The 15,867-nt window shown below is 52.1% G+C and overlaps 1 protein-coding gene across 1 annotated transcript in view; it reads left to right on the top strand.

Moving 5' to 3' along the window:
- The window catches only part of TMEM132B (transmembrane protein 132B), a 348,373-nt gene extending 335,522 nt beyond the window's left edge, over nt 1–12,851 (top strand). The window contains exons 6-9 of the mRNA XM_078061119.1: nt 3,794–3,999; nt 7,466–7,736; nt 9,463–9,654; nt 10,572–12,851. Of these exons, the coding sequence (XP_077917245.1) occupies nt 3,794–3,999; nt 7,466–7,736; nt 9,463–9,654; nt 10,572–11,720 (1,818 nt within the window). The 3' untranslated portion in view covers nt 11,721–12,851. The remainder of the gene's footprint in view (nt 1–3,793; nt 4,000–7,465; nt 7,737–9,462; nt 9,655–10,571) is intronic.
- The last annotated feature ends 3,016 nt before the right edge of the window (nt 12,852–15,867 follow it).

The raw sequence follows: 15,867 nt of genomic DNA on the forward strand, positions 1-15,867 counted from the left end.
CTCAGGGGGCCATGTGCCCCGCTAGATGTGGAGACCCAGCAGTTAAGAGGGGACAGGTCCATGTTGTCAAGCAGATCACTTCCAGATGGGGGAAGAGGTACGAACAAGAAAGCAAGCAGGGGCATTCAGATGGTGCTACGTAATGAAAGGTAAATGGTGTAGCGTGGCATAGGTGGAGTGATCCGGTGTGATCAGTACGGGGCAAGCCGTGTGACCCGCGCGACAGGAATGTTGTATGCGCTGTGGACAATGCGGACATACTGTGAACATAGTCTGCACAGGGCGCGCCCAGTAACTCCGAGGAAGACAGTGCTGCAGGTGCAGTGACCAGGGGAGGGAGGGCCACGTGTGCATCAGAGATGACTCAGGGAACGCCTCGGCGGAGTCACGTCCCAGCTGTCCTGTAAGATCGATGCTGCTCTGGGTGGCAAGTAACAGAAAACCATGGACCAAACGGCTGTAACACGAGAGACAGTAAACCACCTGGATGAGAAGGCGGGCGGCCGGGTGGTTACAGGTGGGCTGGTCCTGTGGTCCTTCCCGGTCCGAGGATTGGTTGCTTCTGCCCTTCTGTGCTTCCATGCTCGCAGCGTCAGCCTGGTCCGTGGCCAGCTCCCTCACGGCTCTGAGGTCACTGCTGCAGTCCCTCGTGTCATCTGTGGGGTGACAACATCCAGTAGGAGAAGGAAGGCAGCTTCCTGTGCCTCTCGGAGCAAGGAGACCCTTCCAGGCGTCCCCACGAGCTTCTCACACCTCATTGGCCGGAATTGGGTCACACGGTCTTCCCTAAGCCAATCACCGGCAAGAAGAGTGGGGTAGAATGAACCTCATTGGCCGGAACTGAGTCACACGGTCTTCCCTAAGCCAATCACTGGCAAGGAGAATGGGTTAGAATGAACCTCATTGGCCGGAACTGAGTCACACCGTCTTCCCTAAGCCAATCACTGGCAAGGAGAGTGGGGTAGAATGACTGGCTCGGCGGGGCCCATGGTGGACTGGGGGCCGTGGGTTCCGAGTTCAATGTTAGTCCTCCTGGAAAGGAAGAAGCTGTGCGTACGCTGGGGCAGAAGTGCTGGCGTGTGGTTGGATGGCCGGTGGGCAGCAGGTACTGTTTCCGCAGACCTGGCCAGGAGGCAGATCGCAGGCATGGGCAGGTCCGGGCAGGGCCCTGGGAGGGGGACGAGGCCAGGAGAGCTCCGGGAGAGCAGGAGGACCCCGAGGAGGGAGCCTGTGCCGGGGGCGGGATGTCCCGGCTGGAGGAGGAGGAGGTCCGGTCGTCAGGCCTGTACGCCGGATCGGAGTTTGGGTTTTCCCCGGTGTGGACAGAAGTGGCTGGAGAGGCTGACGTGAGCAGGAGGACGAGGGAGCCCTGGGCCGGGGGCTCACGTCCTTGCACACGGACCCCCAGAGCCCCGGGCGAGTGGAACTGTCTTTTCTGCCCCGGACTTGACGCACCCTGGGGCTCCGCACTCGTGACCCTACGGCCCAGCTCCAGATACACTGGGGATCAGGGTTTCAGCATAATTCCCGGGGGACGCAGACAGACAGTCCGTGTATCTGATACAAGTTGTGTACAATGTGCACCTCAGGGCTCAGCATTCAACAGGGCTGACCTCATTTGAGGTGTTCTAATCGAAATTAGTTAAGGAAGCAACATGTACTTTCTTCCAAGGATATGCATGTCCCAGGAGAAAGAAATCAAATGAATTTCTAAGGCCTCTGACTTTGTTACATTCTTAATTTAAGTTTTTCCACTTCGGCCATCCCTCATGGCCTGAAAGATGAGGCGGGTTTCAGTCTGCACAAGCTGCGACATTTCCTACGCACAGAAAGGGCCTCGCGGTTTCCAAAACAGGTGTGTTCCTGCTGGTGGCATGTGCTTCAAGGTGATTTAAAGTGGGAGTGCGTGGGAGGTAGCAATAAACAAGGAGAAAGCAGGATTTTCCATAAATGCAGGAGAGTTGAGGTCCATTACTGCAGGCGGTGGGATCAGGAAGGTTCTAGGGCCGGTGCGGACCAGCTGAGCCGGGGGGAAGGCAGCATGGCGGTCGGTGAGGAGCCCCGCTGAGCCCAGCGGCAGTCAGGGGCCTTAGGGTCTGTCTCCCCGTGAGCGCTCCAGCGGGGCTCCCGCCCCTTTCCGAGCACCTGAAGGAAGGGCAGCTGGGCCCGACACCATGTCAGCATCACAGGATTTTAAAATAAGAACGTGGTCCCCTATTCCATTTCTGCTCTAATTGAAGATTTTGTTCTGATTGCTCTCTTCACAATCCTGGGCACAATCATGTAGCCTTACATTCCTCGGGCACACCCCGGAAGACAGCTGATTTGCTTGGTTCATCGTGTTTCTTCTCCCTGTTGCTGAAGGGCACGGACTGCAGGTGGCTCAGTCCTCACAGGATGGGCAGGGGGCCCCATGCATGGAGCCAGCCCGACGCGGTCGCCCTCCAGCACCCTGTTCATTGCTCTGAGGCCCTGGGTTACCCAGTCAGTGTCACTGGGATTTCAGCCCATGTTCCTGTTAGTGACCTTGGTCAGTTCTACTTAAAGATGCCTGAAGACATGGGGACATGAACAGGTGGATGTGGCCAGAGGCCTGGAGGCTCGAGGAGAGGGCTCAGCATCCTGCTGCTCATTTTCCTCTTGGTCTTCGATTTCCCTCTAAGTGAACTGGGCGCATCTCTTCCTTCTCCTCCTGGGGGCACATTCATGCTCAAGGACTCTTTTTCTCGGGTTGAGTGCTGGGGGTGGGGTGGTGGGGGATGATAATTTGTCTCAAACAACAAGGAGGTTTGCTCTTGGAGTTTGGAAGTTGGCATTTCTGATCTTGCTTTGGACGTGAGCGTCTGGGGCTCGCAGGGGAGGCCTGGGCTGTGGGTACCAACCCTGGCGAGGAAGAGAAGGTCAAGAGTAAGTCCTCGTTTGTGGCTTGCATCCCTAAAAGCAGTGTGGGACCTGAGCCCGTTTTGTCACATCGCTGGTCCCTGGCTCTTCACCTGGACTATGAGGTCGTGGGCCCCTGACAGTTGTGATTCAGTGATGAACTGTTGGTTGGTGCGTCCTCTGCACCCAAAGTGACCCTCGTCCCCTCCCCCTCCCCCCATACCTAAATGACACTTTTCTGATGGCCCAGGAGAGACGTCACCCACATTTTACTGGTTTATCCAGGAGAGGGAAGCTAGATGGAGGCTGGAATTGTGTGATGTGTAGCCTACTAACACGGGCGTGTGAAAGGGCAGCCCCGCGTGCTGAGCCAAAACCCCGTAACAACATGCTCCCTCTGGAATTCCAGCACAGATAATTATATCCACGTTTTGTGAGTATTTTCCTACAAAGATTTGCATCTAGTGCAAAGCTTCCTTGGTTTTTTGGAAAAGATCCTCTTTATGGCTTGAATAAAGTGGGTTTTTTTTAGCAACATATGGCTACCTTTTATGCATCTTCAGATATGGTGCAAGAGTGAAATATGTTCCACCTGGGGTTTGATTACTGGCGGTTTGAGTACATAAAAAAGGTGAGGTAAAGAAAAAAACACACAAAAGAGGCAACAAAGTTATAGAACTCCATTAAATTATGTTTATGGTTTTGCTTGTCAGTATTTTGTAATACGAAATGGTTTTCCTGGAGTCTGTTTATCAGTGTTTGTCACTAATTAGTGCCTACAAATTACCTTCTGTTCAGGTCATGTTCTTCTGGTTGTCTTGGTGTCTAATAAATCAGAGTTCACGAACTTCCGCTGCTCCTTGTGTCCCGTGTTTTCCTGCTGATGCATCTTGAGATTCTGCCTCTCCCAAAGGTCTCCAACCACTGCGATTCCATTTTTGTGAATGGGAAGGAAATGAAGAGCAAAGTGGACACGACCGTGAACTTCACGCACCAGCACTTCACCTCCCAGCTAGAGGTCACCGTCTGGGCGCCCAGACTCCCCCTGCAGATTGAGATCTCAGACACGGAGCTGAGCCAGATCAAGGGCTGGAGGATCCCCGTGGCCTCCAACAGAAGGTGAGGAGCCGAGGGAGGGGTGAGTCCCGCAGAGGGCCGGGGGTCTCAGGCTCCAGGGACCAGGATCACTGTGGGAGGCAGATGGCCCTTCGGGGCCCAGGCCCCAGGGAAGCAGCTTCCACAGTGGGTCGCAGTGATCTGGGTTTGGGGTTCAGATGGATCTGACTTGGGTACTTACTAGCCTTTTGACAAGGAAATCATCCTGGACCTGTGAATAGTATCCACCTCAGGGAGTAGTTGCTGGAATTCAGGATTCTGTTGCACTGCATAAGAAGCACCTAGCATGGGGTACAGTTATTTTTTTATTCCCTATTTCCCCGTTGTTCCTCCCTGTGTTGTTTGTTCTCAGGTCCCTGCTTGTAAATGTCAGCCTTCATCTGTGGAGCGTGGCATGGTGGTTAAGTTGTGGGCTCTAGAATGAAGCCAGAGTTTTTACCCTGGCTTCCCCATATAGAGCTGTGTGACCTCGGGCCAGTTGATGAACCTCTCTGTTCCTCAGTGTCTTCATCTGTAAATGGAGATGATAGTATTACTGAAGAGAGCTGTCCTGAGTATGAAGTGACACGTGGAGTAGACAGAATTCTAAAGATGACACCCCACAAGATTCCTATCTCCTGATTATTCATTCAGACCCTGATCTGTTACTTCTGGGATTTTACAGGTGTAACTAAACTTCTAAATCCATCAATCTTAAAATGTGGGATTATCCAGGTGGGCCTGACCCGTCAGTTGACCCCTTGAAAACAGAGTTTTCTCTAGCTGGTGGCTGTCCTGTACGATGTGTAACCTTTTAAAATGGACATGTTTTTATCCAGCATAAATCCCCTGAGGTCCACCGCCGTTGTTGGCTGTATGGAGAGTTCCCATATCTGTAGTGTTGAGTTGTAATCCGTGGTGTGTCCTCTCTCAGTGTGATGAATCAGCCGTCTGCGGGAGGCCACTCCTGCTGTGTCCAGCTGGGCACGCTCACGGATAGAGCTGCTGTGACAAGTTTCCGTGTGCACATGAGTCTTCTGGGGAAAGTGCCCAAGGCTGTAATTGTTGGGTCGTATGAATAGGGCATTAGTTTTAAAAGAAACTCCTGAACTATTCTCCAGAGAGGTTGTCCCATTTCACGCTCCCAGCAGCGATGAATGGGTCGCCTAGTGACTCCACACCCTTGTCAGCATTTTCAGAGCTTACATCCTGTATGGTCCCTTTTACAGAGATGCGGAAAACGGACAACAGACTGGTGGTTGCCATGGGTTTGGGATGGTGTGGAGTATGAGGAGGAATCCCCGGGCACCCCTGTGCGGACGGACGAGTTCTGTGCCTTGACTGTTGTGATGGTTACATGAGTCCTCAGGTGACAGAATTGCATAGAAACACACACACACATGCACGCACACACGTGTCCTGGTTAAACTGTTGAAATCTGAATAAACTCTGTGGTTTGTACCAGCATCTGTTTCTGGATCTTGGCATTGGACTGTGATTATGGGAGATGTTAACTCGACAGGAGCGGTGCAGAGCTTTCGGGGCCTCCCTGTACGTTGTTTTCTAACTTACTGTGAATTTCTAATTCAAAATTTAAAGTTTTTTTTTAAATAATAGAATGCTGTCCTAAAAGAACAGAACTGTTTCATTAATATGGTATTTCTATAACTTCATTTATTCATTCACCACGTTTATGATACTGCCCCTTCCATAATATATACTTAATTTTGCTCTCTTTTCAGTGTTATTCCTGTAATTAAGGGACATTTCACCTTACTTTCAAAACTGGCCAACTGGTAAAAACTAATGCAAAGAAAAGAAAGCGTCAGGATTACATTCTGTGTAGATACTGCTGTTTGTCCGTGTGAGCTGGTCTCTAGTAAGTTGACTAGCAGGTATCAGATAAGCGTTAGAGACCCCCCAGCACCAGAGACCTTCATTCCCTGTGATGTAATCAGAAGGACTGAAAAGTAAACGGGAATAACTTTTCCGAATGTCATTCCAAGGTTTTGATCCTATGTCCCTTCACCACACAAAACCACCCTGCCTACCAGCAGAGATATTCACCCCTCACTTTGGGAAACCCCAAATGCTTCCTATTATTTTCCCAATGGGACCTTTCAGGGAGGCAGAAGGATCTATTTTAAAGAAAGTGGGTTTCAGAAGTCAAATGGAAGTCTGTAAATTCACTGCTCTGCAGCTGTCTAGACCACGTACTAACCAGTCTGAGCCCCGGCATCTTCATGGAGAAATAGGGACGTGTTTCGTGGCTGTTTTGAAGATGAACAGAGTTCGCTATAAAGAGGAAGAGGGCACAGAGGGGCACAGTGGCCTGGGTGTGGATCCCGCCTCTGGATGGCTAGCTGGGTGGCCGGGGCCGAGTGGCCTCTCCTCTCTGTGCCTTGGCTTCCCACTGTAAGATCAGGATAGTAAAACACCCTCCCTCCTTGGGGTGGTGATTAAAGGAGTCAAATGTATGTGGTTGGCATGTGAGATGCGGTCCATGTGTGTCAGCTCTCGTGGTCACGTGAGTGCGTCGAGCTGGACCCAGCTCATAGTAGGTGTGACTCAGCGTGTGAATCTCTGCACTGTCGCTCCTGACACCTGATGGTTGTCGACTGGTCACCAAACAAGGTCCTCTCACAGAACACTCAGGACAGGTTCATCTTGAGGGGAAGGTTCTGGAATAGCAGAGCCTGTGAGGGTTTCTCCGGGGGGCTGTGCACAGGCTGGTTGAGAGGAGGGGCTGGGCCCGCGGGAGGAGGGGAGAGGCAGGCGCGGACCCGTGGGCCAGGGTGCCCCCGACTCCTGCAGGACTCCACAGCTGCTCTGTGCTGAGCACTGCGGAACTGGGTGGTGGGAGGTGGGAAAGGGCCCCCCCGCCTCCGAGAGCTCAGAGGAAGCCACCCTGTCCGGAGCAGAGGGCCTTGGCCAGCCCAGAGCCGGTGCCAAGCTGTCCCACGCCAGTGGATCATGACGGTCTTCCCGTCCCCCAGGGGCTGTGCTTGGCTGCTCGCACCTTGACCACGGTGACCCTCACACACACCTGGAGGGAGCAGAGGGGCAGCATTCTGGGGGTCACTCCCGAAGGAGATATGCCCAGGCCTGCGCGGGGCTGGAGGAATGGAAACCGGTCCCAGCAGCTCTTCTCACCTGGGGCCTCACGTCCCCCGCAGCGGGGACAGTTGCAGACTGCAGAGTTCCAGGACACAGGACGGGGCCCCAGCCTCTGCCTATGTGGGGCAGAGTGTCCGGCCGCGCTGGGCCCTGAAGGCGGCGTGGTGCTTGCCTTCCATGCTCCGAGCAGGTGGCAGCACTCGGGGCGCACGGGGCCACCGACGAGCAGGCAGTGAGGGAACCGATGGCGGGCGGGTCCGGTGGGGAGAAACACCATGTCACGTGCTCCGGAGAAGCCACACTGGATCTGGAAGACGAGTGTGCAAAGCCCCTTATCAACCATGACGCTCGTCCCGGTTTGTTTGTGCCCCAGGCCCACCCGAGAGAGCGAGGACGAGGAGGACGAGGAGAGGAAGGGCCGGGGCTGCTCCCTGCAGTACCAGCACGCCACGGTGCGCGTGCTCACCCAGTTCGTGGCCGAGGCGCCCGACTCGGGGCAGCTGAGCTACATGCTGGGCCCCGACTGGCAGTTCGACATCACCGACCTCGTGGCCGATTTCATGAAGGTGGAGGAGGCGAGGATCGCGCAGCTCCAGGGCGGCAGGACCCTGGTGGGCCGGGAGCCGGGCATAACCACCGTGCAGGTACGGCGCATGCGCTCCGTGCCCCGCCCCACCCCCAGTCTGTGCCGAGGCGCGTGTGCGTGTGCGCATGCGCACGTGAATAAGGATCATGAGCCGCAAAAAGAATTCATCGGTTTTAGTAATCTAAGGTAGATTAATTTTTGCATTTTGGGGAGGGCTGAGAAAAAAATACCTAATTTCTTTCACCAAAGCTGAATTAAATGCACAGTGGAAGCAGCCTTTCCCCCCACGTAATTTACTCCTCATACATCACTAACAGAGGGTGGTCCAACCTGAGAGAACTAGTTTTATTTTTCCCACCTTGAGGGTTAACCGCTTAGCTATATATTACACTTTGAACAGTGGACAGAAAATTTTTAAATAGCCTGCATTTGTACTAAAAATAATTTTTAAATCCACTAATTACATGCTCTGTATTTTATTAGAATAATGGTAAAGCTATTTTTCTGGTCAGTTTTAATGGAATAATTATGCAGAAATGCTGCAGCATGTTTTTTAGTAAAAAATGTAAAGCATTGCTGCTGGTAGTTAATTAAGTCGTATTTTAGGTGGTGCCCCAGCTGATTTTGATGGAGCTGGATTGAACATGCTCTATTTTGTATGACTTCTCTGTTGCCGTGTTGCACCTCCTCACAGACCGAGCGGCGAAGACCAGCACCAGTGTAGTGATTCACTTCTGTAGGTCAGGAGTCCACGGGAGCTGGGCTGCGTTCTGCCCTCGGGGCATCGCAAGGCCGACATGAAGGTGGTGGCCGGGCGGGGCTCACGCGGGGCCGTGGGGGAAAGAGTCCCTTCCCAGCTCATTCAGGCTGTTGGCAGAACGCACTTCCTCACGGGTGTGGGACCGAGCGGTCTGTTTCCTCGTGGATTGTCAACTAGAGCCAGTCACTTTCCCCTGGGAGGACACCTGTGCCCCTTCTCATGTGACGGCTGGGTCAAGTCCCTCTCCCACTTTGAGTCTCTGTGACTTGCCCTTCTGCCACCAGCCAGGGAAGGCTCTCTGCTTTTACGGGCTTCACGTGATGCCGCTGGACCCACCTGCGTGATCCAGGATAAGCGAACCCGCCGTGTAAACGTGACATCGTCACAAGTGATTTCTCATCACATTCCCAGGCTTGAGAGACTAGTGGAGGACATCCTTGGGAGGAGGGGGGACAGTTTTAGAAATTGTGCCAACTGGGTATTCGTCTCCATTTGTTAGTCTCCCCTGGTTGCAAACTAGAAGGTAACTTGCTTACGTGGTCTCTCCAGCGTGACGCAGCAGCCCTCGCCGTGGTCGCTGCTGTCCCGTGGTGAACAGCTCACTGCCCCCTGGAAGGACAGCGGCAGGAGAAGGTGGCAGAGCCCTGTAGGCGCTTTCCCACAGTCCTGCCACTTTCACATCTAAATATTAGTGGCTGGGAGACGGTCGCCCTCTGAGTGCCTGGTGCCATGGTGGGCAATCTTTAGCTATTGGCTCGTAGTTAAATTGCGCTCTTCCTGGGAAATACACTAGTATTGTCATGGCCTGAATCAGAGGAAAGGAAATGGACCAGCGTGGTATGTGTCATACTCCTCCTTCAATGGCGAGTGTGCCGTTGGACCACAGCATACCACGTAGCCACGCGGTTCCCACGGGTGCACGCCTCCAGCAGAGACCTGAGGGAACGCACTGGTGGAAATGTCAGTTAGGAGGTGCCCACACTTGTGTGCAGCAGAGACTGGAGCTTGCTCGCTTCCTTTGAAGGTGCTCTCACCTCTGTCCGACTCCATCCTGGCTGAGAAGACAGTGATCGTGCTGGATGACCGCGTCACCATCGCCGACCTGGGCATGCAGCTGGTGGCCGGCTTGTCTCTTGCCCTGCAGCCTCACAGAGCGGACAAGAGGGCTATTGTCTCCACGGTGTCTGCCCAGGACGTCCTCCAGGCCCTGCAGCAGGTGGGATTCCAGAGTCCTTTTGTCCCCAGTCAGTTGAGACCATTTCCTTCCCTCTCACGTCTGTGGAGAAGATCAGTAGGGCACTCGTAGCTAGGTCAGGGGGTCCTTGAAGCTTCTTTCTGCTTCTTATCTGGGCCACCCTGTCTCTTTTTGAGAAAAATACCAGTGACTTAGATACATGTCGCTCGTTTATGCTTTTATACACCGACCATGTGTCCGTATACCATTTGCTTTACCTCAGCCTTGCCTGCGCTCGGCACACCCCGCTAGATCATGACCAGAGGATCCCATGTGGTCATTCTGCCAAAGCAGGTGGTGTTTGATACCTGGACATTCCATTTCAGCTGCTTGAACAAGCATGGCTAATGGGCACCAAATTGCTACCGTTTATAGTCCTTGACAACCCTAAAGTTCCCCTCCATCTTTAAACTCACGTGGAGGTTCGCTGAGGCACCGGGGCACGGTGCCTTTCCAGTGAGCTCGTCTTGTAAGGCATTGTCCCCCAGGCCCCTCAGCCAGCGCGTGTTCTGCTTCATCAGCCCTGGCTTCCTAATAAAGGATGTTTAAAGTGATATTATCGGGAGGAGTAGCCTGATTAGTGGCACCTGATCTTGATTCAGATAAATTGCCTGATCTTTCAAAATGTTTTTTAGAAAGGTCAAAGTCAATGCAATAAATTAATATGCACTTTAATGCATTCATTAAAGTATATCATTTGCTCCTCACATCGGTGGGGCAGTAGGATGTTATGGATGCCGCCAGTTCAAGGCATGCCAGGAACTATTCAAGATTATAAAACATAGAAGTTTATTTTTCTCAGCCTGTATATTTAAGTAATATTCTATAGGAAATCATGTTTATGTTTGCAGTTGAAGGAACCTGATTGTAATATAATGCTCTGGTTTCATTTTTCTTAGGAAGCAATAGTCAGTTCTTGGATTTTGTTCAGTGATGGTTCGGTGACACCCTTAGACATTTATGATCCCAAGGATTTTTCAGTTACTGTGTCATCATTGGATGAAATGGTGGTGTCTGTCCAAGCAAACCTTCAGTCCAGATGGCCGGTTGTGGTCGCACAGGGTGAAGGGCAAGGGCCCTTGATTAAATTAGAAATGATGATTAGTGAGCCCTGTCAGAAGACCAAGAGGAAGAGTGTTCTTGCCGTGGGTAAAGGGAATGTCAAGGTCAGATTTGAACCAAATATTTATGAGCACCAAGGAGGCACCAACAATATTGAGGGCATCAGTCGGGAATACAAGGACCACCTCAGTAATTCCATAGAGCGTGAAGGAAACCGGGAGAGAGCAGGTCAGGAGTGGTTCCAACATGGCGCCTCTGTTGGCCAAGAGGAACGTAGCAACAAAAGCACAACCCCACAATCTCCCCAGGAAGGAAAGGATAAGAAGTCACTCAAGAGTGGCGGTCCAGACGCGTTCACAAGCTTCCCCACTCAAGGGAAGTTACCGGAACCCAATAATCCCAGTGACCTGACAGTGACCTCCAGGGGGTTAAGTGACTTGGAGATCGGCATGTACGCTCTGCTCTGTGTCTTCTGCCTGGCCATTTTGGTCTTCTTGATCAACTGTGTGGCCTTTGCTTGGAAATACAGACACAAAAGATTTGCCGTGAGCGAGCAAGGCAACATCCCCCATTCCCATGACTGGGTCTGGCTTGGGAATGAAGTAGAACTTCTGGAGAACCCCGTGGACATCACCCTCCCATCGGAGGAGTGCACGACCATGATAGACAGGGGACTGCAGTTCGAGGAGAGGAACTTCCTTCTCAATGGCGGTTCCCAGAAGACTTTCCATAGTCAACTGCTCAGACCCTCTGACTATGTCTATGAGAAAGACCTTAAAAGTGAGCCTATAAATCCATCGGGCCCAAAGCGGAAGCGAGTCAAGTTTACTTCCTACACCACCATCCTCCCGGAGGACGGCGGCCCATACACCAACTCCATCCTGTTTGACAGTGAGGACAACATCAAGTGGGTCTGTCAGGACACAGGGCTGGGGGGTCCCCGGGACCTTAGAGACTATATGGAAAGCCTGCAAGACCACATGTGAACTCCTTTCTTACGTTTGTATTCACCTTTATGCCTTCTGTTTTTTGAACGGTGGAGCAGTGAGTTTGTTCAGCAATAGGGGATGATTTAACAAAGCTTCATTTGGGGCGGTCTGGGGCAGGGAATCCCTTTCTGAGCAGGTGTCAGAGGCCTGGAGAGCTATAGCAGCTGGGTTATAAGCCGGGAAATGTCTCGAAAGCAGCCACCTGTAGATCCTGGAGAAGTTCTAAGACGACAGTTCTATCTGCTACCTGGTACTAGCTCAGTTCAAACATTCTAAACCTGACCCCACAGACATTGTTAGTCATCTCGCAACAAACGGCCACATGGAATTAGAAAAGGCTCGGGTGTTGATTTTTCTATTCCTAGAACTTTTAAAGCACAGTGGACATTCCTTGCCCTTGGCCTGAGATTGGATGTACGTGAAAGATGCTGAATGTAGCCGCCCTTATTTGTTACGAGGCTGCTCATTATTTTTATACACATTTGCACCTGCACCTGGTTCCTTTGGCCTCTGGAATTCTTTTTGAAACATGAAGAAGAGCAATCGCGGTCTCCTCTCTCTGAGATGTTTGATTTTCACATGAGTTTTAGTCGCTGACGTTTGCCGCGTCCGTGCCGGACGGCAGGTGCTCTCCGTTGCCCACGTTCCTTACCTAAGGGGCAATGTCTGAGAAGCTTATCCTCACGCTGTCCTCCCTTCTCTTTGTTGTGGAACTTCCTTGTATCAGACTGGGACATGGGATTTTACATAAAATATTAATATACTGCGAGGGAGGGCCATCTTTACAGTTTTCTATACGGCGCTTACAAACTTTGGTGACCACTTGTCAACCACATTTGTTTTTATCTTCTGCTTGTGGAACATTCGTGGGGGACTCCTGGAGTGTATTTCTGAGGGCAGAAAGACCCTGAGAGAGTCGTATTTATACTGGTGCTTTCCGGTCAACACAATTTGTTATCCAAGCTGAAATCAAAATTTTAAATTACTATTACACAGAAAGGAAATTGTGTAGGAGATATGTTCAGGTGGTACTTCCATTTTACCAGAGCAAAAAAAAAAAAAAAAAATTGAAAGTAAGTAGAACTTAGCAATATGTAAAAATCCATCCATATAATGACATCCCCCCCCCCCCCCGAAAAAATCATCAGTCATGACTCTGGCAGAGCTCAAACCTATGCAGGGTATGCACTGATGGAGAAAAGAATGGGTTTGCTCCCAAGTTTCATAAAATAAATGACTGTTGGAGAGTTTCAGAAGCAGGTAGGTAGAAAAACCATAGCTGTTGGAAAGTCAGAGTGGCAACAGGAAAAAAACATAAGCGTGACCCCCCCTGGATAATTTTTTAATAAAAAATGTCTTTCAAAGAATAGTAGGAATGGTTTCAAGCAGAGCAAGAATTTCAGATTAGCAGAGCAGAACAACATTTGATTACGGTGGGTTAGCTGGGAAAACGGGCATGGGACTAGCCCACCTGTTCGAGGATTTCTGGTGCCATCTGCATCGCTGAGAAGTAGAAATGTGAAGGCCAGAGTCGCGAAGACCTGCAGGAGGGGCAAGGAAGTGGTCGGCTGACTCCACACGGCGGAGGAGCGAGCTGTTGGAACAAGAGGTTGTTGTGAGCTTTCTGTGTGTGGGAGCACGACCACCCGCCTCCTCCAGCGGACGGCGTCCTACCCGTGTCTCTCGCCCACGGGACTGCAGCGGGTCTGTAAACAGTGCATAAATCTGCAGGCTTGTGGGCCTGAGCTCTAGAGGTCAGTGTCCAGCCGATCTTGTGTCTCAGATGGGGGTTAAGGGCTGAAGCCGGTGAAGTTTCAAAAATCTTCCAATCTGATGGGTGAAGGAAGCCAGGAGACCCGGGCCTTGGCTTCGGAGGGAGTTTGCACAGAGAAGGCTGACGCCTGGCAGCAAGAGCACCCTGGGCACCCAGAGGAGGCTGAGGCCGCTCGCCGAGGGTTCGGTGTGGAGGGAGCTCGGCCCGCCGGGGAGGCCCCGGGGAAGTTCACACGCTAATGCCACGTAGCTCTCCTATCGAGTCCCGCTCCTGTGCCGTGTTCTCAATGTTCTCTGCCTTTGGATCTTCAGCATTCCAACATAACGGGAACTTCGAGTCTGAAACTGAGGAAGCTCAGCTGGTATAGGGGGTGAGTCTCTCACACACGCGCGCACGGACAGCAGGCTGCCCCCACTGCTACAGGGAGGCCCTGGGTCGGGGGGTGATCTGGGAAGGGACGAGGGACGTTACCATTGCCGTGGGGAGCATTACTGAGAAGCTTGCAAATCAGAGCCTTTCCTGGGGTCTGAGCGCTTGCTGGGGGCAGAGCGCAGACTAGGCGGCATCAGAAGGGAGAAGGTGCCGGTGGGTTCTCAGGAGCGGGAAACTGACCGCTGTCCTGAAGATGCCTCCCGGGGGGTGAGCCACAGTCCCCCAGCGTGATCTGGGCTCTGTACGGTCACCTTTGCTGGCTTCTGTTCAAACTAAGTTCACTATGAGTCACGTGGAAGGTCACGGGGCGGGGGGGTCCCTTTTACTGCACAGGGCACACTCACATGGACGCACACATGTATGCACGTGAGTGTGTGAATAGTGAGGAGCCAGGGGATACAGTATTTAGTGGAATCGGCACCGTGGCTCGCTCCCCGACTTGGCATGGGCACTATTCCCAGCTCCCCAGGATTTCAGTGAGGTTCTTTCTGTTCTAAATGTTTCCCGCTCACCAGCAGCCATGGATTATATCCACTTGTTTTTCAACTAGATCATTTAAAACGAATAGGAACCCCTCAATAGCTAAACTAGAACGGGGAAAAGATGTAACTTAGGAAACCTTGAAATCCGTTCCCTGGGGGCCTGCACTCACCTGGAGTTTCCAGGTTTTTACAGCTGAATGGGTGTGATTCGTCACCCGAACAGAACAACAGTGATAAAGCCCCGTCCCTTCCCTAAGAAGGGAATACTTAGGCACCCCCCTCCCCCCAAGGCCAGCACCAGCCAGCCTCCTGAGGGGCCGCAGGCTGGGAGCTCTGCGGGTTCCACGGAGGCTGGCTCAGGCACCCACAAGGACCAGGCCACCTAGAACGGGGAGGGAGAAAGCGGTGTCCGCCACGGCCAGATGTGCTCCCTCCCAGGCCGGGGCGCGGGGCACCACATGATGGAGGTAGAGCTTAAATGCACAGAGTCGCATCTTCGGGAAAGCCAGAAGACCCTGCCAATGTCCCCGAAGAACGCCCCCCAGCAGGCCTCGGGCCGCCCCATGCGCACGGACAGAGGACTGACTGACCTCCCAGCTATTTTGTGTTGCATCCTGGTCAGGGTCAGCTCCCAGACTTCAACTCCAGGCAGAGGGTGTCTGTGCGCACACGTTAATGCAGGGAAAACATGGATTACTTTTTGTCCCATTTGCCACATCCATAGACGAGCACTTTGTACTTCGTTCATTTTTAAGTTTTAGGAAGTCTGCCTTTGTGCATTTTGATCCTTTGCATCCTTTCTTCACCCTTTTGGAAAGGCATCTTCCCGGTGTTGGGGTGTTGGGACCGGTCAAGGCTCTGTGTCTGAGAACTAGCCAGCCTGCCTTCAACAACCATGCAGAGCGGTTGCACCTGCTTCCTACATGGCTCCGGGACCATTGTCTTTTCTACTCGAATCATCTCAAAAATGGCTTCAATTCTCCATCCTCGTCTCTGTAAGTGACACGATGGATAGTTTATAGACTCAGCAACCATCTCCCCCATCGAAATTCTACACGTGTGATGTACCGCGTATCACCTGTGAGTGAAGGGACAGGACGGGTGGTGGAGGTTACGGGAGGATGCGGCTCGCAGATATTTTTGTATGTAACATACCGCAGTACCCCGAGGCACCGAGAGGTGTGCTGGAATAAATACATTTTACAGTAAAAGCATGCAACGCTGTAGCTTTTAAATGTACAGACCTCCTGCTCAAAAATATCTAAACCCATGGTGGGGGAAACACTGGGTAGGAACGCGGCCTGGAGAGGGCGCGGCTCGTTGGCGGCATCACTGATGGAACCTGCCAGAATATTTTGATCTTACTCTTCATTGCTTTTGGATTTTTTTTCCTCTTTTTTTTTTTCCTGGAAATATTTCAGAAATAAAGTGACTACATTTCCCAGCATAAAGGTAT

This window comes from Halichoerus grypus, chromosome 13 (assembly GCF_964656455.1).
Source record: "Halichoerus grypus chromosome 13, mHalGry1.hap1.1, whole genome shotgun sequence".
NCBI classification, from domain to species: Eukaryota; Metazoa; Chordata; class Mammalia; order Carnivora; family Phocidae; genus Halichoerus; species Halichoerus grypus.